The sequence below is a fragment of the Rhinolophus sinicus genome, chromosome 15 (assembly GCF_057876585.1).
Source record: "Rhinolophus sinicus isolate RSI-liver-muscle chromosome 15, RSI-T2T, whole genome shotgun sequence".
NCBI classification, from domain to species: domain Eukaryota; kingdom Metazoa; phylum Chordata; class Mammalia; order Chiroptera; family Rhinolophidae; genus Rhinolophus; species Rhinolophus sinicus.
Window position 1 is genome coordinate 667,906 of NC_142515.1, and position 24,444 is coordinate 692,349.

A 24,444-nucleotide genomic window follows, 5' to 3' on the forward strand; every position below is an offset into this window, starting at 1 on the left:
TGCAGGGCCTTCCCCGGAGCACACAGCTTGGATTCCTGCTGTCCCTTCCTGGCGGGGTCCCCGTGCCCAGTCCCAGGGACCTCTGAGAGTCTACTTCCAGATGAGTCTGCCCTGGACAGTCACTGGGCACAGGCTGGACACAGAGGAAGCCCCTGACCGGCAGTGAGTCTGATGCCACCAGGCTCGCCAGAGAGATGGGCTGTGGTGGCTGCTGGGAGCCACCGGGCCTGGCTGTCATACCCCACCACCGCCAGCCACACACAAATCGCTGAGGACAGAGCTGCTGGCCTTCCCCAGCTGGGACGGAGCTCTGGGACCTGGGTGGCGCTGGACAAAGACCTCTGCGGGGCCGATGGCATGTCCAGGACGGGCAGGAAAAGCCTCTCCCAGTGTGGCCCACTCAGGGAGCCTGTCTCAGCCTGTGGCTGGGAAACACATCACGGAAAAGCAAGAACTTAGCACAGGCCCAGGCAGGTGGCCTCGCCCCCCAAGGTGCTCACACCCTGGCTGGCGGTGACGCTGGCCACCTTCCCCCGAGACTCCAGGCGAGTCGCTGCCCAAAGCTGCACGTGTGCTTGATCAAAACGCCACACGAAAAGGAGCTGCTTCTAACTTTAGTGTAAAACACAGGCAACTGATAAGAATACGCGGGTTCTTTCATAGGAAGGAGGCTGAAGACAAATATTTTAGAAACGAGTAAATTACAGATTTTGGCAAGAAAGAACACAGGGAATTAACAGAGAAAATACAGAGCAACCAGCCAAACAAAACGCAGCGCCTTCCTGATGCGGGGCAGGCGGCATGGCCGGGCAGAAAGGCAACTCGGGGTTCCCAGGAAACCAGCACACAGCCCTGCCCGGCCACTGTCCCCTCCCCTTGCCTCCCTGGCCAGGAGTCAGCGCTAAAAATAGAACAGCCAGGCCTTGTTAGGCCTTCTGCAAAGAGGCGTATCTGAGTGACCTAAAAAGGAATTACATCCTACAAACAACTGAGTGGAAGCCTGATACCCAAGATAAGGGGCAGAAAAGGGACAAAAGAATTTCTTGAGAGGAAAAGATTGCTGCTATTTACCAACTGTGCTTTGAAGACACCCTGCTCTGGAGATGCCCGCCCACCCTTGGCCTGGGTGGGCGGGGGCTGTGGAGGCCCAGGCTGCCCCCTCCCTCCAGGGCTGCGTGCGGCCCCACCCCCGGGAGGAAGCCCTGACCAGACGCCCTCCCCAGCAGATGCCTCCCCAGCAGGCGGCGTGGCCACCTGAGTACCAGGCAGCTCCCAGCCCACGTGCTGGGCAAGTGCGGCTGTCGTCCACTGCCATCCACCCGATTACGGGGCTGGGTTTTTCTTGTGGTCCTGGCCACACTCGTGGGCTGTCCCCTGGGCAGGGGACTGTAGTTCACCCCGGCCCTGGCTGTTCCTCTTACTGTGGAGCTTGGTTCGCTCCTCACAAAACCTCGTGCTTTGGACCTCAGAGCTCTCTGTGAACTGACAGATTTTAACTTGACAGCATGTCCCCTCCTGAGGTGGGAGCGGGATCTCACGGGGTCTCCCCACCACTTCACATGTGATCTCCTGGCTCGTTACTGGCTGCAGGGACCAGCGGCGGCTGCAGCCTTGGGTCACAGCGCAAGACGCCTCAGAACCCTGTCTGGAAACCTCCTCCCGGAAGCCACTCCCCACCCCGTGCAGACGTCCACCCAGCCCTGCTTCCCCTACGTGGGGCCTGTGACCACGCAGCACAGAGGGTCCATCCAGGGAGACCTGCCGCCCTCTGCCTCTATCACAGTGGCTCCCCCCAGGTGAGCATCCCTTCTCCATCACGGCCCCTCCCACCCTTCCCAGCGCCCCCCAAGGGCCCACCCAGAAACCCCACATCAGCAGCCTCCAGAGCCCTGCCCCCGCGATGGCCACCTACACCCACAGGCGCTGGCACACGCTGTCTCCTCGTCCCCTGCCCGGGCCTGCGAGAGCCCCTAAGAGTCATCACTGCGCAGCCAAGCCAGCCACCAGAGTCCACAGCACCTGCACCCCTCCCCTCTTGTCTCGGGCCTGGGGTCCCACGCCGCCTGCTGGCCCAGCGAAAGTCCTTCCTCCTCGAGGGTCTAGATCGGCGCCTTCCACTCCCCACAGCAGGTGGCCTGCCCTCTGTCACTGGCGGGGCCCACGGCCCACGCAGGACCCCTGTGTCTGCCCAGCCCAGGGGAGCAAACCTGCCCTGCCAACACTGCTGACCAAACTCCCTGTCGCTGGTCCCTCTTGTGCCACCTGACGCCTCCCTCCACCGACCAACTTGCCATCCAGTGTGATCAGCAGCTCCCGCCAGACACCCCAGCGGGTTCCTGCCCACGGCTGTGTCCCCCTGCTCGGCCACCAGCACAGTCTTTGCAATCAGGGACTCCCATCCTGTGACCGGGACTACTTGGTGGTCTAGCCGGGCAGCTCTCGGAACTACTCCAAACCTCTGCTTTCTCATCTGTGAAATGGATCCCAGAGTCGCAGCGTCACAGGGCTGCTCCTGTGGTTACAAGGGATGAGGGGCCAAGTCTCCGGCAGCAAACCCCCCCTGCACAGCAACTGCCATTGACTCTGGCAAACAATGTGATAGTGACTGAAGGAAACAGGACAGAAAGCATAGAGCCCTGCAGCCCAGTGTTTTCTATGTGAATCAGAAGCAACTATCTTCGTGTTTACAATGAATGTTACATTGTAAGCTATTTCTCCAAAGCATGGGAAGTCCAGACCCTGAGGTGCAGGGAAGTGAGTTCACACAGGACCTGGAAGGCCCCTGTGCAGGCTGCAGGGTGGGGGGAGGCAGGAAGGAAGCCACTGCTGCCAGCCAGGGACAGAGGACAGAGTCCTAGACAGGGTGGCAGTAGAGACAGCACCTGCTGACACGAGGGATGGGCGATGGGAGAGACAGGGAAGGTCCAGCGCGATCTGTGACTGCAGCTGAGCTCGGAGCTGCATCCGCTGAGAGGTGACACTGGGTGGGGGGGGGGGGGACACAGAAGCTCAGTCTGAAGGGCCCAAGAGCCACCCAGGGGAGGCTGGCAGCTGGGACCATGGGTCTGGGAAGGAAGGAGAGGCCCAGGCTTGAAACGAAAACCTGGGGAGTCAGGAGCAGCTGGACCCAGGACTGCGGGGGGCACGGCAGGGCCAGAGTGAGGAAAGAGAAGGGGCCTGGGTGGGCCTGAATGTTAAGCCAGGCGGGCATTCCTTGGTGGTGACGTATTAACTTGTGATATATCGTGTATTATAAACTTGTGTGTGTATCACATTTAGTTATGTACCAGGGGTGCCAAAAAAATGTATGTACATTTTAAGAGACATTATCTATGTATTACTTTTCAAAAGAGGAATTAAATTACGGTAGCAATGTGTAGTGTGACATTCGCTCAAAAGATGGCATTAATCAAATGAATGCTAGCATCACCCAGCGACAGGCAGGACAGTCAAAGGAAATGGCAGAAGCTCGGTTGTCATCTGAGGAGCGCAAGACCATTTTGAAGTGGTATTTGAATTGCGAGAACGCTGTGGAAGTACAACGACCATGGAGGCCTAAGTACGGAACAGAACCTCCAACAGCCTCACAACTGCCCCCAGCTGTGATGTTTGAGACACATGGTGCTTAGGGAAAACATTGGAATGGCATGAGCAGCGACACAAGTGGACACTTTGGTCAGCGTTGCCCAAGCAGTCGTTCGCCGTCCTCAGAAGTGTCTGGACGCTGATGGGAACCACTGTGAGCACCTCTTGTCATTGCAGACGTCAAACATGACTAGTACTCATCTTGTGTTATCAGTGTACATTATTACAATTTTAATACAGCTTTCCTTTCTTAAGATGTGTATACTTTTTTTTAGGCACCCTCTGTATTATGTCTATAGTTTTATATACTTGATTTGCTAAAGTCTAATGAAATCGTGCGTTTGTTCCCCGCAGGAGATCAGCCAATGCTTTCACCACGTGGCTCTGCCTGCCTGCAACGCTCGCTGCACCACGGGACGAGGTGGGGGCATCACTCAGGCTTCGAGCTTCTTGAAAAGTTTCTGTAGAACTGTTAGTTTCTTGCTTAAACATTTGCCAGAATTCGCCAGGAAAAACATCCAGTCCTGCAGAGTTTTCTGTAGGAAACTGTTGAGCAAAATTTTAACTCAATAGATAGATGGCTATTCAGCCCATTTATTTCTTCATGACTAAGCTCTGATTCGTTGTCTTTCCAAAAATATGTTCCTTTCAAATTTAAATTTTCAAATTTATTGGCATCCAATAGTTCATGCTATCACCCTTATTATTTTTTTAATGTTGCAGGATTTTCAGTGATAATGCCCCATGTCAAATTTCTGAAATTGGTCATTTTTGTCTTCTACCTTCAGAAATCAGATATAGAAGAGAAAATTAAACCCAAAGTAATCAAAGGAAAGGAGAAAATAAAGAGCAGAAATCAGTGAAAGAAAAAGAAAAACCACCACCACAATCAACGAAACCAAAAGCAGGCTCTCTCAGGTTGAGCAAACAGATAAACCTCCTCCTTACGGGTCCTATTTCCCTGCTTCTTTGCCACCTGGTAATTGTTGTTGAGGATGCAAACAATAAAATCATAAAATCGTTGAGTTTTTCCTTCCGGCCACTCGCTGCTACCAGCCGACCTGCCGCCTGGCCTGTGCTGCCTAGTGTCTGGTGTTGGAAAAGCAGTTTCGTGTGTTTTCTGGCTTTAATGTCTTTAAGGCAGGAGAGAAAGTTGGCTACCTGTTCCTTCAAGTTAGTCAAAGCACATTTGCTCATCAGTATTTTTAAAACTCTCAGGAAAAATTGTGAGAGACTTTGAAATGAGAAAAAGGGGGTCAAGCGTCCTGTTTGGTCGGCTCACCTGTTGGGCTGTCTCTCCCTTTAGTTATCTCTGAGCTATTCTACGATTCCGTGAGTCCTAAAAACCGATGGCAACACTAATGATTCTCGACCTCAGGAGCGTCTGGGGCCCAGTCTGCATCTGTTAAGCAAATTAATTCCAGCATCATCAACGGGCGTATGTGTCTATTTGAGCCACTTCGAATATCTTACTGGTCCTCTTGTTGATAAATAATAAATATTTATTATCTCAATAAAATTCATTTTATATTTGTATGTGAGCTAAAACCGTATGTTTCTAAATTTATATGTAGCGTTGTTATAAACTTAACCTAAGGCCCAGCAACAGAAACATGACTTTAACTGAAACTAATTTAAATGATGACCTATCCATGTAATGAAATGCTCCGAAGCCATTAAAATGGACAATGTATATTAATTTACATATAAAGATGTCCCAGTTCACCTCAAAAAAGAGTGGGCTGTAAAAACACACTTATCTGTGACCGGCTAAGGAAGGTTGCCCAACTGCAGTCACACAGCGTTTGGACATCGGGTGTGGACACCACACGAGAGGCAGGGGCTTACCTACACTTCCCTGCTTTGGGCAACTTCCTGCGTACAGTTCAGCAAGGAGTTGCCCAGCACAGACGCTACGCCAGACACACTCTGAGGTGGTCAGGACACCGCACCAGGCAGCACAGGTCCCTGTGCCCCGCAGCTCACCGCAGGCTGAGCTGTGTACACGGGAAATGCTAAACCCAGCCCCTTGCCCCCAGGTTGAACTAGTGTCGGACCCGACCGATGGAGGCAGAACGGCTGCTCCTGCCTGAGCTCTGGGTCTCTGTGCTGTCTCCCCGAGAGCCTCCTGAGCACCCCAGCCCCCAGGTGGTTCATTTCCTTCCCTGGGCCACCCTGGGGTGTCCCAGCTCTCTCTCCGCAATGCGGTGGAGGCCCCCAAGGGTAGGGATGTCTGGCGCATTCACCACTGGCCCCCCAACACCTGGCACCTGCCAAGCTGAGGTGTCCTCCTCTTCTCACAAAGGCACTAACCCCATTCAGGGACGCCACCCACATGACTTCATCTAACCCTAATGGCCTCCAAAAGGGCCCCCTGAAATACCATCACACTGGGGGTTAGTCTTCGACATAGGAATTTAGGGGACACCCACAGCCAGTCAGTGGCAGAGTGGAGCTTGCATTTCGTGTGAGAGAGTTAAACAAATACATCAGCAGCAGGGGCAGGATGCACGGTCAGATTGTGACGACCCCACAGAGCACAGTGGCAGAGTGGCACGGTCACGACGCCCCACGGCTGCCCTCAGGCCCCTCCCTGAGGGTGGCCCCACATCTGCTCGGGCCCTCACCGCCAGAACACCCCAGCCTGGAGCCAGGCCCGCTGCCGCTCGCCCCTCCTGGGGGCACCCCAACAATCTCAGATTGCTGCACACGTACCTCTCAGGCCCACCTGTGAAAGTCATACAAACAAAGGAACGAAAGCTGCGCGTAACAAGGCAGCTGTTCTCACCCAAACTACTCCAGGCCCAAGGAGCCCCGGGCACAGGGAGGCCTGGGAGCCATGCGGTCCCGAGGTGAGCACCTGACCACCAAGGGGACCTTGCTCTTCCCCCAGAAGGTTGGCTTCCCAAGGAGACTGACACTGGCAGCAGCTCTGCCAGGCCCAGGCTTCAGCCAGGGGCCCCCGATGTCCCACTTCTACCTGGACTGGGAAGGAAGGGTTCAGAAACATGCCAGCTGACGGGCAAACAAGACCTACTCCCTACCAGAGACCGTCCCTCAGGCAGGCTCTCATCAGCCCTTCCAGAACTTTCCTGAGGCCCCTTCCTCCTGGGCCTCGGCTGCTTCTCGGGAATCTGCCTTCCATCCCCACAAAGAACCAAACATGATGCCTGGCAGACAATACAGGTCAGACAGGAAATCCCACAGGGGGACACACCTTGCTGGACAGTGAGGGATGAGAGGGCCTCTCCCGAGTCTCTTCCCTCTGAGTCCCTGCTGTCACCTCCAGAAAGGGAGCAAGACCTGCCACCACCCTGTCCCTGGGCCCTGAGCATCTCGTGGGATGTGGATGGCTCTGCCCTGGCCGCCCCTCAATGCCCAGTGGTGACTGCAGAACCCTAACCAGCCCTGGTCCCTATCAGCGCCTGTGTGTCGGCCCTCTAGGCTGCAGTCACACTCAACTCCTGGCCGTCCAGTCCCAGCTGGACGCTCAGAGTGTGAGTGACCTCTCTTCAGAGAGGCCTCTCCAACATCCTGCCAGGGCCCAGCACGCACAGTTATGCCCACATTCCACCGAGGACCCACGAGGTTGCCCTGCTCGTCTATCCTGTCACGGAAATACCATGTTTCCCCAAAAATAAGACCGAGCTGGACCATCAACTCTAATGCATCTTTTGGAACAAAACTTAATATAAGACCGGGTCTTAGGTAATATAATATAATATAATACCAGATATAATACAATATAATATAATATTATACCAGATATAATATAATACCAGGTATAATATAATACAATATAATATAATATAATACCAGATATAATATAATATAATACCAGGTATAATATAATACCAAGTCTTATATTAATTTTTGCTCCAAAAGACTCATTAGAGCTGATGGTCCGGCTGGGTCTTATTTTCGGGGAAACAGGGCACCTGAGCCGTCCTTGGCTGTGCCACTCACCTGTCACCCCGCAGAGCTGAGCTCCGGGAGCAGAGCCTTCTGTCCACCTTTTCACAGCTGTTCCCCAGCCTCTATCCAGAGCAGCCACAGATAAGGCCTCAGTCAGCACCCGTGCAGCAAACGGGCCGACACTTGGCCCTTCGTCCTCCCCGATCACCCACACTGTCTGCCCCTCCGTGTCGCCACCTTCAAGCTACAGCCTAATGTCCCCACAAGCTTTCAGCGGCCTCCCCCCTCCGATAATGTGGAGACCGCTGCCCGGTCCCCTGAATCCTGGCCAGAAGGAGGGGGTGTGAAAGGGGCCCTGAGGAGGAACTGTGACGCCTGTGACCATGGGTGCTGGGCCAGCAGAAGCCGGCAGGCTATGCAGACAAGTGTGATTTCCACGAAAGTAAGATGCTTCTTGCATAAGCAGTTCCTCGGAAGGAACACGCTGTCACAAGTATTTCTTACCTGATAAAATTCCCGAAGCCAGTTCTTCTGTAGGTTTTCTGGCTGTAAATTAAAAAGAAAAGACAGTGAGACCATTGACAGAGCCATGAGCAGAAGCTACTGTATGAAGACCTGTTTGCTGGCCTCACTGCGGTGACCAGGGGACACCCCATCTGCAGGTTTTCCCAGAGACAAACCTCGCCTGACAAAGGGCAGGCCCCGCAGAGCCCGGCGTCTACACGGGACCTGCAGCCCTGACCCCGTCCCCTGGTGGGCACAGAGGGGCTGCCCACAGCTGGCAGGTTTCCAGAAGCCGGGGAGACATGCGGCACCAAGTACCAAGCTCCAGCCTCTGCATGGTCCAGGGACCAGCCAGCACAGAATGCTCGAGTCTCTGAGAAACGAGACTTTCCCTAGGCGTCCCTGCTGGGGGATCCTGGACCACTGGGCTTGCCAGCGAGGGAAGCACGTGGCCCGACAGAACCCGACGTGGAACTCCACAGCCTGGGGGTGGACGTGAGGACAGTCAGGCAGAGGCCCCTTCCCGGTGAGCCTGAGAGGCTCGTGGCTGCAGTTTCAAATGTGCGATGGGAAAGTTCCAGAAACCTATTGCCCAGCAGAGCAAATGTGCTCAACACCACTGAGCCGTACACTCTACACACTGAAGGTGACGACTCCATTAGGTGTATTTTGCCACAATTCAAAACAACACCCAGCCCCCCACCCCTGGGTAAGGCCCCACCTGGCCCTCAGGCCACTGGCCCAGCAGAGCCCCCGAGGCTGTGGGCTGGAGCAACCCCAAACTGTCACCCACAGCCTAGATGCAACCGTGTCACAAGCCCAGTCACACAGGCAGCACCTTCTGCCAATGTTTCTAAGTGTCCTGAAAAGCAGGAAGATTGACCTTTAGAAAACGGACCGTGAATTAATAAAGGAAGGAAAAAAACAGCTGTGGAACAGGAGCTTCCAGACCATAGAAGGGAGGGCCAAGGGAGACCCACCCGGGAAAGATGGTGGTGGGGTCCAGCTGGGGCGGAGGTGGGCTCGGTGCAGCCCCCACTCAGCAGCCCCTGAGCCCCCTTGCCGCACATGAGGAGGGCACGGCACTGCCACCTCCCATTGTCTCCGTCACAGGTGAGCAGAGAACAGCGGGCCACAGAAAGATGACAGCCAGTTAGAAGTGGACTGAGGGCTGAGCAGAATGACCAACAAGCACGTGGCAAGATGCTGAGCACATCGGCCATGAGGGAAAGGCAGGTCCACACCACAGAGGCACCAGTGCAGCCGCCGCCACAGCTGACGTCACAGAGGGACCCCGGAATGCCAGCGCGGGCCGACACGCTGGCGGTGTGGCTGCTGCGGGCGGTCTGGCAGGTCCTTAAATGTCAAACATGGGGTTTGACCCAGCAGTGCCCCTCCCAGGTGTGTGCCCCAGAGAACGAACACCTGTGTCCACACAAGAACACGACACGGTGTTTACAGCAGTTCACAACGTGCCCAACGGCAGAACAGCCCCAACGCCAGGTCCAGATGGGTGGGCACAAAATGTGGCCTGTCCACAGCACAGATGTCACTCAGCCATCCACAGGAGCGACGTGCTGGCATTCGCTACAACAGACAAGCCTCAGAGACTTGCGGAGTGACAGACACAGAAGGGCATGAAACGCATGGCTCAGTTTCAGGGGCATTCAGAACAAGCGAGTCCATCGGGGCAGGAATCAGGCTTTGCCTGATCACTTTGAGGGTGGGAGTGTCCGCTTACGAGCACAGGGCCCCGTGTGAGGTGATGAAAATGTCCCAGAATTGACTGTGCTAAGGTTACACAAGCCGGTGAAGACACCACAAAGCCCTGAGCTGTGCACGTCCCGCCCCCGCCCCCGCCACTGCTGATCTCAGCCCCTGAGCCAGGGACACTGGGAACCCCAGGGACAGCCTCCGGGCCACAGACTTGTTCCATGGACATCACTGTCCTGTACTCTCATTTTATTAAAACATGAAAAAAATGAAAGTTCCAAGCCCAGTGATAAGAAGGGGCAGTCCCACAGGCCAACCCGATGGGAGAAAACCCTGCACAGCACGGCCCAGCATCACTGTAAGAGCCACAACCCCACACACGTGGCAAAGGGACAAAACCCTGGCAAGAAGAATGTGGTCGACGCTGCCAGTGTAACTGCAGATGTGGATATAATCTTTTAAAACTCTGCATATAAAATATAACTCTCTTGCTTAACTTACCTAATGCTTTCCAGAAGGTGTATGGAGAAACAATTGCTTGAAAATCACAATTGAATTTGCAGCTTGATAGTCTAACATTTGCCTCAACTCTTATCCCACCGAATAGAAGGAGTTTAACAACAAAGTACCGTCCTCCGTGAGGGGATCAGGGCTCCCAAAGCCCCCCTCTGCAGACGAGCGGGTGGCTGACCCCAGGCCCTGTTCTGCATGAGCCCACACCCCAGAACCACACAAGAACATGCTGTGAGAAAAGGGAAGGCAGCAACAGAAACAGTTAGAAGCACTCAAAAGCTTTGTCACCTATATAGCTGAGAAGTTCTAGAAGACAGACCCTTAAACATGAGACACAAGCATGTATACATGCGCACACACACGCACATGTACACACAGAGACACATGCACACACGTGTACACGCACACGCTCACACACATGTGCGTATACACATACTCAGTCATACACACCCATATTCAGTCACATGCACGCACACCACACTCTTAGGCACGCTCTTCTGCCAAGGCCAAAACCCAAAATGAGGTTTAGAAATGCACAATTCCCAGAAGTTTTTATAAAATTAGACCTGCCCTCCCACAACACCCTTTCGCTGAGGGCCCCGCCCAGGCTGGTCCACTCTGGGTGACCGACATGACGACGTGGAGGCTGAGACCCAAGGAGGGCTCTGGGCCAGGCCCTAGGCCACGCGGGGGCCACCTCCCCGGTGCGACAGCCATGTTTGGTTAATACAGAGTTATTTGTAAAGCCACTGAAGTAAGACTAAAAGAAAAACACAAGCTAGATCTCAGAGCAAAGCTCAGTTCAGCCCAAAGCTTGGGCCGAGCTGGGCTTTGCATGTCGGGCCACCGGCATCACGGAAAGCGCGTACCTCACCTGCCTCTTACACCCCCTAAATCTGCTCTCGCTATCTTTCAGGATATACAGAAACTGTCAAAACATGACTGTGGCATTAAAAATGCCCCTTCGAAATGTGCAGTTCTTTTTCTGGAAGTCAATCCTAAAAACAGTAATTCTAAACAGCAAAACTGCTCCACACAGAGGTTTGTAATAACACCATTTACAAGAGAATTACAGTTAGAACGCTCCAGAAGAGTTACAGGAGGCTCACCCATGAAGGAGGTTACACAGCATGTCCACACAGGAAACAACAGGGAGGCAGCAAAAATGAATTCACGACACAGTAAGAAAGCTCTGGGTGCAGATGGTGGTGACGGCCACACGACACTGTGCTACATGCAATGCCACTGAATTGTGCATTTACAGATGGTTAAAATGGTACTGATTTTACCATTCAAACGATGCATGAGAAGCGCATACTAGCATGGAAGCAGTTTACACCTTACGAGAGAGGGACGGGACACAAAAGTCACGCCCACACACAAGCCCCCAATGGCAAGGGCCAGACCAGCACGAGGTCTGCAGAGGGGACCAGAGGGGACCGTGCGGAAATGGCCGCCCCAGCCCTCCGCTTCCTCACCGGGGCCCACAGTGCCGGCCCGCGAGGGCCGTAAGGCTGCCGGGCATGGAGACTCAGCCCGGCACAGACGCGGGACGGGAGCCGTGCGCTGCTTTGAGCCTTCTCGGCAGCTCACAGGGCAGGACAGGAGAGCGAGACAAACACCAGGCCTTTTTCTTTTCTTCATTTTTAATATGCTTATAATTCCCATCATTACTTTCGTATTGTGAACTCTTGATCTAAGCTTGAGGAAAAGAAAAACAATGAAAGCTCTCAGAACACTTGAGCAGCATTTTAGGGAACCCCTAGTCACTACAAGCCACAATAAAAGGCAGTGACAAACGGAAAACTATTTGCAGCTCACAGGAAAGCTGTTGGGCTCATTTGCATAAAAAGCTGCTGTGAATGAGCCAGGAAAAGGCCGACAATTCAGACACACACATACACACCACACAACACACCGGCTCAGAGGCCACCTGTGGCCACTTGACTGGACAGTCTGGATGACAGAACACGGCCAGCAACGCAGGACGTTTCTCTGACTGTAGCTCAGCAGTGTCCAATAGAACTTTCTGCGATGACAGAAATTTTCTACATGTGCAATAGCCGAGTTTGTGCTTGAAATGTGGCCAGTGTGACTAAATAATCGAATTTTCTGTTTTATTTAATTCGAGTTTAAGTTTACACAACCACATGTAGTGTGTGGCTACATTACTACACAGCACAGCTCCAGATTATAGAAAAAAGGAAAACTTCAAAGTCCCGTTTAGGTAACAAATACAATGTTGATACATTAACATGGTCGAGACAATATACATGGAAACGGAGAGACTTCAAACCAAAGCCGCTGTGGTTGTCCTGCAAATACCCAAACGATAGGAGGCAGCGGCACATTGAAAACGCACACACCATAACCGGACGGCGGCTCCACAGCTGCACGGGCGGCTCGATGGCCGGAAAGCCACTGGTCACTGACCACGCTGACAAGAACCAAACCACCGTCCTTCCAGTGCACTGGACTCCAGCTGCAGCTCATGCGCAGGAGCCTGCCAGTGCTCACTCCCACCCTTACAGTGACTCTTCTCGGACCCGTCAGAGAGCTGACGTGGCTGGCAAACCAGCAGCAGAACCTGGAGAGACAAGTGAGTGGAGTCCTAGCCAAGGCCTGCTTGCCCGGCCGCGAGGCTGCTGGGACCACAGCCTAGGAAGACGATGTAAACGGTCACTTTGATGAGCTGCTGAAAGCTGGGTGCAGAGTGTGACAGTAAGAAACTCCACGGGACCACGATTTTAAGGAAGGCCCCACATCTTTGTAGGTTTTACCCTCCAGGTACTCACCACAAAGATCAGAGAAAGCTCCCCAGCTGGCTGTGGCGGGTGGGGGGGTGGGGGTGGCCACTGCGACATCACCCAGAGCCTTCTCCATAACAAACACCTACTGTGCAGGGGAGGAGACTCCCCCAGGGCCTTAGCCCCCCTGTGGAAAGGGCATCCCCCCAACTGACCTTCCTTGCTCACCTGAGGGATGGGGGGGGGTCACAGCCCCGGACGCAGGCGCACCCCCAGGCTGAGATGTGCCCATAAGGTCACAAAAGCTCCCTCTCCCCACCCCTCACACCACACCGACAGGACTGCAGTGTCTGACGATGGATTCCAGCCAAAAGAGGGGCAAGACACGGATTACCACTGTGGAGTTCTTGGGGAACCCCAAAGACAAAAATGAGGAACGTGGAAGCCCGACCCCACACCAACAGCAAACAGGGAACAGCCCCTCACAGATTAACACACAACCTCACACAAAGGCCTGGCCACCTCAGTCCCTGTCGCCCAACACACATCCAGCTTTCTACAAAAAAATTACAAGGCATCCTAAAACGTAAGGGGGGAAAACAGTCCAATGATGTAACAGATGCATCAGAATCAGACCCAGTTACGACACAGGAAGGGAATTTAAAACAACTGTGATTAATACGCAGCTCTAATGGAAAAAGAGGACAGCATGCAAGAATAGATGAGCAATATAAGCAGAGAGACGGAAATGCTAAAATGGAATCAAGGGAAATCACAGAAATAAAAAGATACAACAAAACGACGAATGCCTCGGACAGGTTCATTAATGGCCTGGGCACAGCCAAAGAGAACAATTAGTGAACTTGAAGGGACGTCAATAGAAACTTACAAAACTGAAAAGCGAGGAGAAAAACACTGACAAATTACAGAACATACAAGAACTGTGAGACAATCTGAAAAGATGAAACACACATGTGATGGGAATTCCAAAAGAAGACCGACGAGAGCAGAAAACAACCGGAGTTCTAACAGCGGATCAATTTTCGGCATTAATGACAAACACGAAACAACAAGCACAGGAAACTCAGACAACACCAACAGGGTAGACATCAAAAGTCTACTCACAGGCATATAATATTCCAATTGCAGAAAAACCAAAGACAACGAGAACATGTTGACGGAAGGAAGAAGAACCCCTACTGGAGGAGGAACAGGCACAGGGATCAGAGGAAACCTCTCAACAGAAACGATGCACAGGAACAGAGCGGAGCCAAATGTTTCAAGTGGTGAAAGAAAAAAGAAAAAACCCTCCAACCGAGAATTAAGTATCTGGTAAAATTATCTTTCAAAAGTGAAGGAGAAATAAAGACGCTCAGACAAACAAAACCAAGGAATTCGTCACCAGTAGACCTGCCCTAAAAGTAACATTTTTAATAGTTCTTCTGGAGAAGGAAAATTATATAGGTCAAAATTTTGGATTTACAGGGGCCGGCCCGGTGGCTCAGGCGGTTAGAGCTCCATGCTCCTAACTCCGAAGGCTGCCGGTTTGGTTCCCACATGGGCCAGTGGGCTCTCAACCACAAGGTTGCCAGTTCAATTCCTCGAGTCCCGCAAGGGATGGTGGGCTCTGCCCCCTGCAACTAAGATTGAACACGGCACCTTGAGCTGAGCTGCCGCTGAGCTCCCGGATGGCTCAGTTGGTTGGAGTGCGTCCTCTCAACCACAAGGTTGCCGGTTGGACTCCTGCAAGGGATGGTGGGCTGCGCCCCCTGCAACTAGCAACGGCAACTGGACCTGGAGCTGAGCTGTACCCTCCACAACTAAGACTGAAAGGACAACTTGGCTTGGAAAAAGTCCTTGAAGTGCACACTGTTCCCCAATGGGGTCCTGTTCCCCTTCCCCAATAAAATCTTTTAAAAAAAATGTTTTTTGGATTCACATAAAGAAGGAAGAGCAATAGAGAAGTAAATAAAAGTTAAAAAAATTCCCCGAAAAGTTCTACAATAAAAGTCAGCAGTCATTTGTGATAAAAGTCTGATGAACCAGGAAGTGCAGGGACTTCCCGCAGAAGGCCTATCTCTAAGTACCTGCAGAGCCCCGCCAGGGTGTTCCCGCCACAGGATCCCCTCCCCCGTGTGGGTGGGACCCGTGTGAGATAAGCTGTCACTCCCATGATCAGGTGACATTATATGGTAGAGGTGAAAGGATTGTGTGCATGTAATTAATTTTCCAAGTTAGTTCAACTTACATTTATCTAAAGGGGCACATCCTGGGTAGGTCTGAGCTTATTACACATCAGGTGAGCCTTTTAAAAGAGGATCTAAAGGTCAGAGACTGGAAGCAGAGGATTCCCCCCCCCACCCCAGCTCTGAAGGAACAAACTGCTGGGAATTTCACGGCCCCAAGATGACTTCTGCCAGCAACCTGGGGGCGCTCGGGAAGAAATCCTTCCCCATCGGTCCCCAGATGAGACTGCAGCCCAGAGCGACCCCCCGCTCTCCCAACCCAGCACAGGGCTCAGCTAGGCTATGCCCAAGTTCTAGCTACAGAAGCAGGAGACGAAAAGCGAGTGCTTGTTTTAAACCAGTAAGGTTGTAGTGATTTGCTACACAGCATAGAAAACTAACACACCTCCTAGTATCATGAATATGCACGGTGTGTATAATAAAATAAGGATCACTTTAAACATTCTTGGTTTTATTTTGGTGTGAGATCTGCAGTAAGGATCTAACTCCTTTTGCCCAAATAGTAAGCCCACTGTCCTACAACAGTGTGTTACACGGAGAGTCCTTATTCCTAAGAGCTGCTGTGGGGTCCGCACCTGGCCCTCCCACCCCCCAATAACTAGCCGTATCAGATATTTATTCCTGTATTCAAACAGACAACTCTTAACGTTTCCGTAATTTACTGCTTCTATGGGCTTTTTTTATTCAAATATATTTGGGTTTATATTTATCCTTCAATGTTCCTTCCGTTTATGCCATAATTCTATAGTTTAGCTTTTTGAGTGAAATTATATTTCTTGTTTAATAGCAGCAACGTTGAATATCAGAACTATTAACACCATACACACATTCACTCATCACCCCAGAGCTAGACCCACTAAGGTCAGGACACCACAACTTCTATGGAGGGTATTAGGGAACTCAATCCAAAAGAGGAAACATTAGAGGCGTAACGGCTGGAAAGGATGTAGTGAAAGACCTGTATCCACCTATGACATGACAGGACATCTGAAAACCCAGAGACTCAGCCATGAAACTGAAACAAACAATAAAAGAATTTACGAAAAGTAGCAAAATGAAAAATCAAGATACAAAAACCATCAGCCACTATTAATACAAACAACCAGTCAGATGTGTCAGGAGAGAAAATGCCACTTGTAACAGCAGCAGAAAAAAAAAAAGATAAAAGTTAGGGATAAACTTTAAAATGTGGAAATTTTGTAAGAGAAAGACATTAAGCCATTGCTGGCAGAGACCAAAAATAGACAGGAATCAATGGAAAGGCTCTTGCTCTCAGGGAAGATGACTCAGCACCATAAAACCATCAGTTCGCTCCAGGTTGGTGTATAAATGACACTGTCCCACCACCGCCACCAATAAGTGACCCACCCTACCGAGCCCAAGCTTGATAGTTGATGCTAAAGTTCATGTCAGAAAAACAAACTCTGACTCAAAATCCAAACACCATTTCTAAAAACAATAATACGCTCAGCTACAATTTAAAAAACAAACAAACAACTTATGCATGGCAAAAAACCATAAGCAAAATCAAAAGACAAATGTCAAACTGATAGGAAATATTTGGAACATAAATCACACATAGAGTTAATCTTCCTAATATTTGATGAACTCTTCAAAGTCAAGGTAAAACAACAAAATATGTGATAGAAAAATGGGCAAAAGGCCCACAGGAAAGACGTGTGGACGACCTTCCAGGGTGAGACGCGTGCGCCCTCCTCTCCAGGTGACAGTGGGCAGAGGGCCCCAGGGGAGGCCAGGGACATCCACGCTCACATGGGTGTTTTGCCCAAAATGAACAGGAAGAAAGATGCAGAGTAGGGCCCGTGGTCTAGACGCCTACAGTGTCAAGGTCAGGCAGAGGGGCGGTTAGACTGACAGAGTGAAGACCTCCCCCCAGACGGACACGTGGGCCGTCAGCACATGCTAGAAAAACAGGACAAGGACGCACCATCAAGGCCATGGGAGGCGGTCGGGTCAACGCGACTACAAACTCTACGCGGGTATCTGTGTATCGGGGACAAATGGCCTGAGTGAGGACCTCACGTGTGCAGGTGGAAAACGTCCCCTGTGGGGTGCCTGACTCTGTGAGCCCCACAATGTCTGCAGCTTGCTTTCTAAGGGCCCCCCACCCCACTCTGCTCCGCAGCCTCCGGGAGGTGGCCTATGCCGTGGACATTGGCCAGCCCCACCTGCAGGGCGGGGCGGCCAGGGTGTGGCCACGGCCCTGGGCAGAGAACTCTGCTCGCCAAGCTCCAGAAACTGCCCCCACCGAACCCGAGTGGTCACCCAGGTGTGACAGCCTGGCCAGCCTGGCACTGGTCCTGGTGGCACATCCTGCCCACACTGGTCAACAATCTGAGTGACCGTCCCTCCTAGAGCCCCTCAGGGTCGGGCCCCGCACGCTGCAGGCGCCCCAGTTCTCCACCGCTGTGTCCCCACGCCAGCTCCAGCAGCACCGTCTCCCCCCCGCAGGCCCTGCGTGCCCACGCTGCTGCTCACTTTACCCCACACCACCCTGCTCTGGGCCGCGGACAGGACCCTTTCCAGAAGGAATCTGGCTCCGATCGCAGCAGGGCGGGACTCAGACACCAGCTGCTCCTACCGGGTCCCAGGACGCACTGCCCCTCCAGCCCGGCTCCCAGCAGGGACAGGGTCACCCTCTTCCCAGGAGAGACCCAGACCACACGAGAACACAACTCGCCTGGGACGTTCTCTCGACAACAGCCCGGCTTCACAGCCATGACAATCACATCTCACTGATTCCAACACCACTTATGTCACAGCCGCCCCATGAGTTTGGAACATTGAGGCCTCTTCTCAATTCAGAGATACTGACAATGTGAAGAATGTACTCTCATCCCAGAATCCATGAAATATGATAGAAACGCACGTCTCAGAATCCATGAAATATGGTAAAAATGTACGTGTCAGAATCCGTGAGATGTGTTATCAGGAATCTGAGTCTCCGTGAAAACTGCTTCGATGGCATACGTGCCCGCGTCCCCCACGGCGCACCCACGCCCACTCGGCCTTCCAGTGGGTGGAGGCTGTGAGCAGCCAGACGTGGGGGAGGGGCTCAGTGTCACCCTGGACCTCCCAAACACCACGCACACACGCACACACGTGCACGCACACACACGCACACGCACGCACGCACACACACGCACACACACATACACACGCACACACATGAGCACACATGCCCAGAGGGCCAGAACCTACACCCATCTCTGGTCTGTCCTCCCCCAGCCGGGAGACAACAGTTTGTGCAGAACCTCCCAGGCCCGCCTGTCTCAGCCTTGCAGGCAGGGAGCACAGCAGGTGCTCAGACACATCCCGACTGACTGCAGGTGTGTAGTTAAAACTGAAGTTTCTGAAGGAACTTCCTAAGGAAGCCCCCGCTCACTGCGAGACACTGCAGGGGAAGAAGGTGCTGGAAGCCCGGGCAGTGCAGAAGGGAGCGCCCCTCCCAGGGGCGGCGGGCTCAGGAGGCAGCGCTGGGCAGGGGCAGGGCCACTCCAGCAGGATCACCTTCTGCAGCTGACAGGCCCAAGGACACGTTTCCCCGGGGGCTCAGGATTGGGGGACCAGGAACCCCATTCTGACCCCCCGACCTTGTGTGGTCCCTTGGCCTCTGGGACCTGCCGGGGGGGAAAGAAGCCGCTGCTCACTGGCCACCACACAGAGCTGTGTCGTGGGAGCATATGACCACTGTCAGGAGGTCTCCTTGGGTCTGGAGGGTGGACTGCAGGCAGCGCCCCAGCCCGAGAGGCTGCCTGGTGCTGAGAGTCCCTGCGTTCAAAGACCAGTGACCTCGGGCCCTGCACAAGCACAAACTCATTTCCCTCAGGCACTTGCTTAACAGGTCCAACGTGAGTCATTTAAAGCAAACGCCCTGGGTTCCTTAGCCCTGCAGGGGCCTCTGGGGTCCGTGAGGAACGCTGCGCAATTCCACAGGAAACCCTGCCCAAGTGGCCTGATTGTCCCTGCAGGACACCGGTCCCGCTCCCCAGGAGGGAAGCCTCATCTGTGTGATCAGAAGTCCACTGAGGCTAGCAATCACCCTTAGAAGGAAGTGACAGTCGGCCTTCCGCCCAATGACAAGTGGCATGGCGGCCGGAGGCCCACGTGTCCACCTCCGACACCATTCCTTTAGCTACTCCGGGCGCAGCAAGAGAGAAAGGAAATGAACTGAAAAGCCCGAGAGGTCTTCCCCGAAGGGTGGCTCAGAAATGGCGTCCTTTCCATTAAAGAAAAAGAAAAAGCCCACTTAAGTCCCTACAGAACCTGAACCCGCTGGGAAGAAGGGTTTGGTGAGTTTGTTAACAAAATAAACGTTTTCCCCTAACGGGTGCCCCAGAATATAATATATTTAAAATAACAACATGTCATCACACAGGATCAAATTCCAAGAAGCAAAGCAAGTTTAACTGTGAACTAACTGCCTATGAAAAATGACATCATCCACTTCCGGCACTTTGTGGACAGTGGCCATTGGGCTGAGACTAAACCGTGAGCCCCAATTCTCAACAGAAACCAGTCCCGCTGGCTCTGAGCAGCTGTGCGGAGCCGAGCAGGAGGCAGAAGAGCGGCTGGGACCTGAGGCACTTCCGCGCCTTGATCTCAGCTCTGCCCCGGGCTCGCTCCCCCAGCACCAGGCCCTCCATCACCACCGCCTGCCTCCAACATGATACCTTTGGGCTGGAAGAGCAAACAAGCTGTGCAGGACCCACAGCCAAGGGCCGGGCAGCGCTGGCGGGTGGGGCTCCTCACACGGCCCCTGCCACCCGTCTGACCCCCGTGCGCCCCCACAGGCCCACCTCGTCCCGCTGCCTCTGTGCCACGAGGGAACCCACACCTCAGTTGCCCCCCTTCCATCCTCCATCCTTTGTCATCACAGGCCATGTGCTGTAGTCTTCACACTGGTTCTCTCTGTTCTCTTTCTCAGATGGGTCTATAACCAAAGAAGACTGAGAGAGAGTAAAGTCAGAGCGCCCGGGGGGGGGGGGGGGGGCACCTGCGATGATGTGCTCATCGACGAGCCAGCCCAGGGCCACCCAGGGCCCCCGAGCAAGCAAGCGGGGGGGGGGGGGCAGCGCAGATGGTCCCCACAAGCTCACAGGTGCTGAAATGAAACCACGTCCAGGACACAAGCTGCCCTCAGAAACCAGCTGCACACCAGCAGTAACATGCGGAGCAGGGGCTGAGCGTCGGGGAGACGAGGCCGAGGGGCGCCGCTGCCCAACTTACAACCAGGTTTCTTTTCAAAAGTGGGTCATGTGCATGTCACACATTTGGGGACATTCAGCAAGGGGGGAGCACAAAACCGACCTGACATTGCCCACAGTGCTGTCCCCCGTGGCCCTCGGCCCCCAGCGCAGCCCCAGAAACAAATGCGTGGTCACTGTCACCTGCCTGCCCCTCCAGCAAGCCATCCCTGCGACGGCCAGTCGGGCAGCCTCCAAGGCCCCACGTGACAAGTTATAGGTCAGGGCACACCGCTGGGTGCGCCTCAGCGGGATTTCTGGGGGAAGGTGTGCAGCTCGCCACAGAGCTGCTGCCACCGCAGCCCATGTCCCCCACGAGGAGGTGGCCACCTGCAGGCTGGCAGGGGTCCTGAGAGCCCCAGGGCCGCCTCCCGTCATGGAGGGCACCCACTTCTGCTGGAGACGGAACCCAAAGGGGTAAGAGGCAGTGGGAGAATGTGGAGGCCTGGAAGAGAGACAGGAACTTCCGATGGCAGCCACCGTCTGAGGAGAGCACAGGCGCAGCCACCAGCACGGTGAGGCCAGGCTCAGAATGCTCCTTCCTTAAATGACACGCTCAACCCCATAAGTGACAGGTTTCCACACTACTCAGCATCACCAGTCCACAGATGGCAGCAGAAGTTGGGTTTCAGGGACATGTGGCTAGTTCCCAGCTTTGATTCCGGTGGAATGAAGTGGTCACCTGGGACACTGCCGGGACCCACAGGGCCACGTCTTTCTGCCACAGGCTGGAAAAGGTGTCCACAGAGAAAAGTGGGCCTTGGTGGGTAAAAACCAGCTATGGAAGGAGAGAGTTTCCAGGAGGGAAAGCATTACATCAGCGCACAGACTTTAGGGGAAGCAGTGTGGGTGTCTGGAGAAGGGGAACCGGATGCCGCCGAGGGGGTCTAAAGCGACAGCGAGAACTCGCCCTGGGCAGGTCAGAGCCAGGTGCCCGAGCGAGTCCATCTTGCCACACTGACGGGACAGCCAGAGGGAGACACTCCAGGAAATGTGCAGGTGGCAGATGACAGAGACAATACAGAAAACTGAAGCCGCTCTCACACGGATCAGTAAAATGGGTCAACCCCTGAGTAGGAGGGTCAAGAGAAACGGGATTCACCTGGCTGACACGGGGATCGAGGGTCTTCCACGCAGACATTAAAAAGCCACAGGAGAATCTATGAACAGAGCCAACAAATGTGTCCGCTCGGATAAAATGAACAAATTCCTTAAAACATAAAATGACACACAATGAAACAGAAAGCTTTTATCTATTAAAGAAATTGGGTTTATATTGAAAACCTTTCCACAAGACACTGATGTTTTCACCAGGGAACTCCATAGATCATTTAAGGCAGTACCACCACCAATCTTCCGTGGCTCTTTCAAAACACAGAGGACAGACTACTTTCTGGTTTGTTTTAAGAAGCCAGCATAACCCTAATACCAAAAACCCTGAAGACACGGCAAAGAAAGAAAGTTACAGACCAATGTCTCTTATGAGCATGTACACATACCAAATGCAGAGATATGTACGAAAAAAAGCATAACATGACCAAGTAGGGTTTAGCCCAGGAATGCTAAATTTGGTTTAACATTAGAAAAATCCATCTAATTCACCAAATTTATAGACTAAAGGAGAAAACCTATAGGATTATTTCAACAGATGCAGAAAACATGTTTATTAGCATTCAGCAGTTTTCATGGTTAAAAAAAACTCACAGCAAATTAAGAAATAAAAGGAAACTTCCTCAATTTAATAAAAGGACATCTGAAAAACAAACAAAACAACAACGTCCAGCTATCACCATCCTTACTGGTGGACTGAACTAGTTTCCCCTAAAACAGCAGGACAGAGGCCCACACTCTCCACCGGGATGCAGGAGGTCATGACCAGCACAGAAAGGCTGAGAAAGAAAGAAGGCACCAAGTTTGCAGAGACAGGTGGCCTGCTGGCTGTTTGCAGATACCGCTGTTGACATAATAGCCCTAGGGACGCCCCAAAAAGCTACAATTTTGCAAGCTCACAGGATACAAGGTTAACACACAGAAACTCATTTGTGTTTCTAAGTAACAACAGCAAACAACTGGAAAGTGAAATGTTTCAAAATACCATTTACAATAGCATCCCAAACCCATAAATTACACAGGAATACATTTAACAAAAGCTATAGGAGACCTCTGTGCTGAAAAACTACACAACACTGCTGAGAGAAGTTAAAGACTTAAATAAACAAAGTGACTGTCGTCTCCATAAGAAAAAAACTCAGAATTGTTAGGGTCAATTCTCTCCACACACTGCTCTGTGGATTCAGTGGGACAACAGCTGTAATCTCAGCAGGCGTTTGTAGAAATTGACAAATTGATCTAAAATACACGTGGAAATGAAACGTGTATTTCCATTTTGGATTATTTTGGATATTCCTAGAATATCCAAAGCAATCTTTAAAAGAACAATAGAGTTAGAGGACTTACACTGATGTCAATTTCTACAGCACTGCAGTAATCAAGACAAGTGTTCCTGGAATAAAATTCTACGAGACCAACAGAACGGAATAGAATCCGGAAAGAGGCACACGCTTACACTTTGGTTTTCAACAAAGGTGCAAAGCAATCCACTGGGGGAACAAAAATCGTAAATGCTGGTGGACTAGCTGATGTCCACATGGAAAAAAATAAACCTCACCACAACCTTGTGTCATACACAACAATTAACTGGAGGTGAACGAAAAACCTGAATGTCACAGGGAAACTGTAAAGCTCCTAAGGGAAACAGAGAGGGAGAATGTCTTCATGAGGTGGTCAGCAGTACGCCGAGATTTCTCAGGGCACCGGAAGCAATAATCATAAAAGAATCATAATTCAAAACTTCCGGTCACTGTAACCAGCACTAAGAAAATGAATAGGCAGAAAACACAGGTGAAAACCTCTGTCTGAAAGGACTGCTGTGCAGGACATAGAAAGAAACCCCGCAGCTCACAAACAGGTAATGGGACAAAAACAGGCAAAAGCTAGGGATACACACCAAAAACTAAAACAGAAATTGCACAAATGGCCCAGAAGCACTAAAGAGATGCTGCACATCGGCAGCCATTAGGGAGACACATGGTGGCCCCAGTGACACCACGCCCACCCGTCAGCAGAGAAGGCGGGGACGAAGGAGGAGCATGCCCGCTGGCTGCGAGGCGAGGCAATGGCGCGAGCACCTCGCGAAAGTCCCGCCAGCGCTGATGGGACAACACACACGCCCACCTGTGACACACCGACCCCACTCCCGGGTGGAACCGCCTAAGTCAAACAAGAAAGGTTTGTGCGGCAGCGTTCAGTGTCTGCTCGCAGCAGCCACACGTGACAGGAGCCCGGGAGACAAGCCATGACCGCGGAACAGTCAGAAACGCTGCCCTCGGAGCTCAGCAACAGAAAGGAACGGACTGGTGCAGGCGGCAGCATGGACCAGCCTCACAGCATCTGCCAAGACTGAAGCCGGCAGAGCAGACGGCCCACGTGGCAGCCACTGACCCAACGCCCCAGGACAAAGGGGGGGCTGGTGGGGCCAGGGCTCCCTCTGGGGTGCTCGTTGTCTGTATTCTGATGACGGTTTGGGTTAAACATAAGCATTTGTCAAAACTCAGCAAATACACACTTAAATGTGTACATTTCACAGTATGCAAGTTTTCCGTTGAAGAAAAGACGACAGCCATACTGAACTAGCTACGCTGGCCCTGCCGAAGAATTCCGAGGGAAGTGAGCCGACATCTGCGAGTCACTGGGAAACACAGAGCCAGGATGGCGCTGGGTGGGCAGACGGGTAAGTAAGGGACAGGATACGTGTGACAGAATCTAGACAGTTGATACACAAGTGTTAATGACAAAATTCTTTCAACTTTAATCTGCTAATAAAGTGTGGGAAGAGTTTAAAAATAAAAGCAGGAAGGGCTGACGTCGACAGTCTCTGGGTCCTGCCTGTGGCCG

General features: G+C 52.5%; 1 protein-coding gene and 1 long non-coding RNA gene across 3 annotated transcripts in view; one reads left to right on the forward strand and one right to left on the reverse strand.

Moving 5' to 3' along the window:
- Positions 1 to 24,444, reverse strand: part of INPP5A (inositol polyphosphate-5-phosphatase A) — a 168,943-nt gene that overhangs the window by 117,130 nt on the left and 27,369 nt on the right. For both annotated transcript variants that reach the window (XM_019728303.2, XM_019728304.2), the window contains exon 2: positions 8,005 to 8,046. In XM_019728303.2, the coding sequence (XP_019583862.1) occupies positions 8,005 to 8,046 (42 nt within the window). The remainder of the gene's footprint in view (positions 1 to 8,004; positions 8,047 to 24,444) is intronic.
- Positions 971 to 5,758, forward strand: LOC141572870 (uncharacterized). Its single transcript, XR_012498342.2, has 3 exons — positions 971 to 1,796; positions 3,940 to 4,006; positions 4,374 to 5,758. It is a non-coding gene; the product is annotated as an uncharacterized LOC141572870 (long non-coding RNA).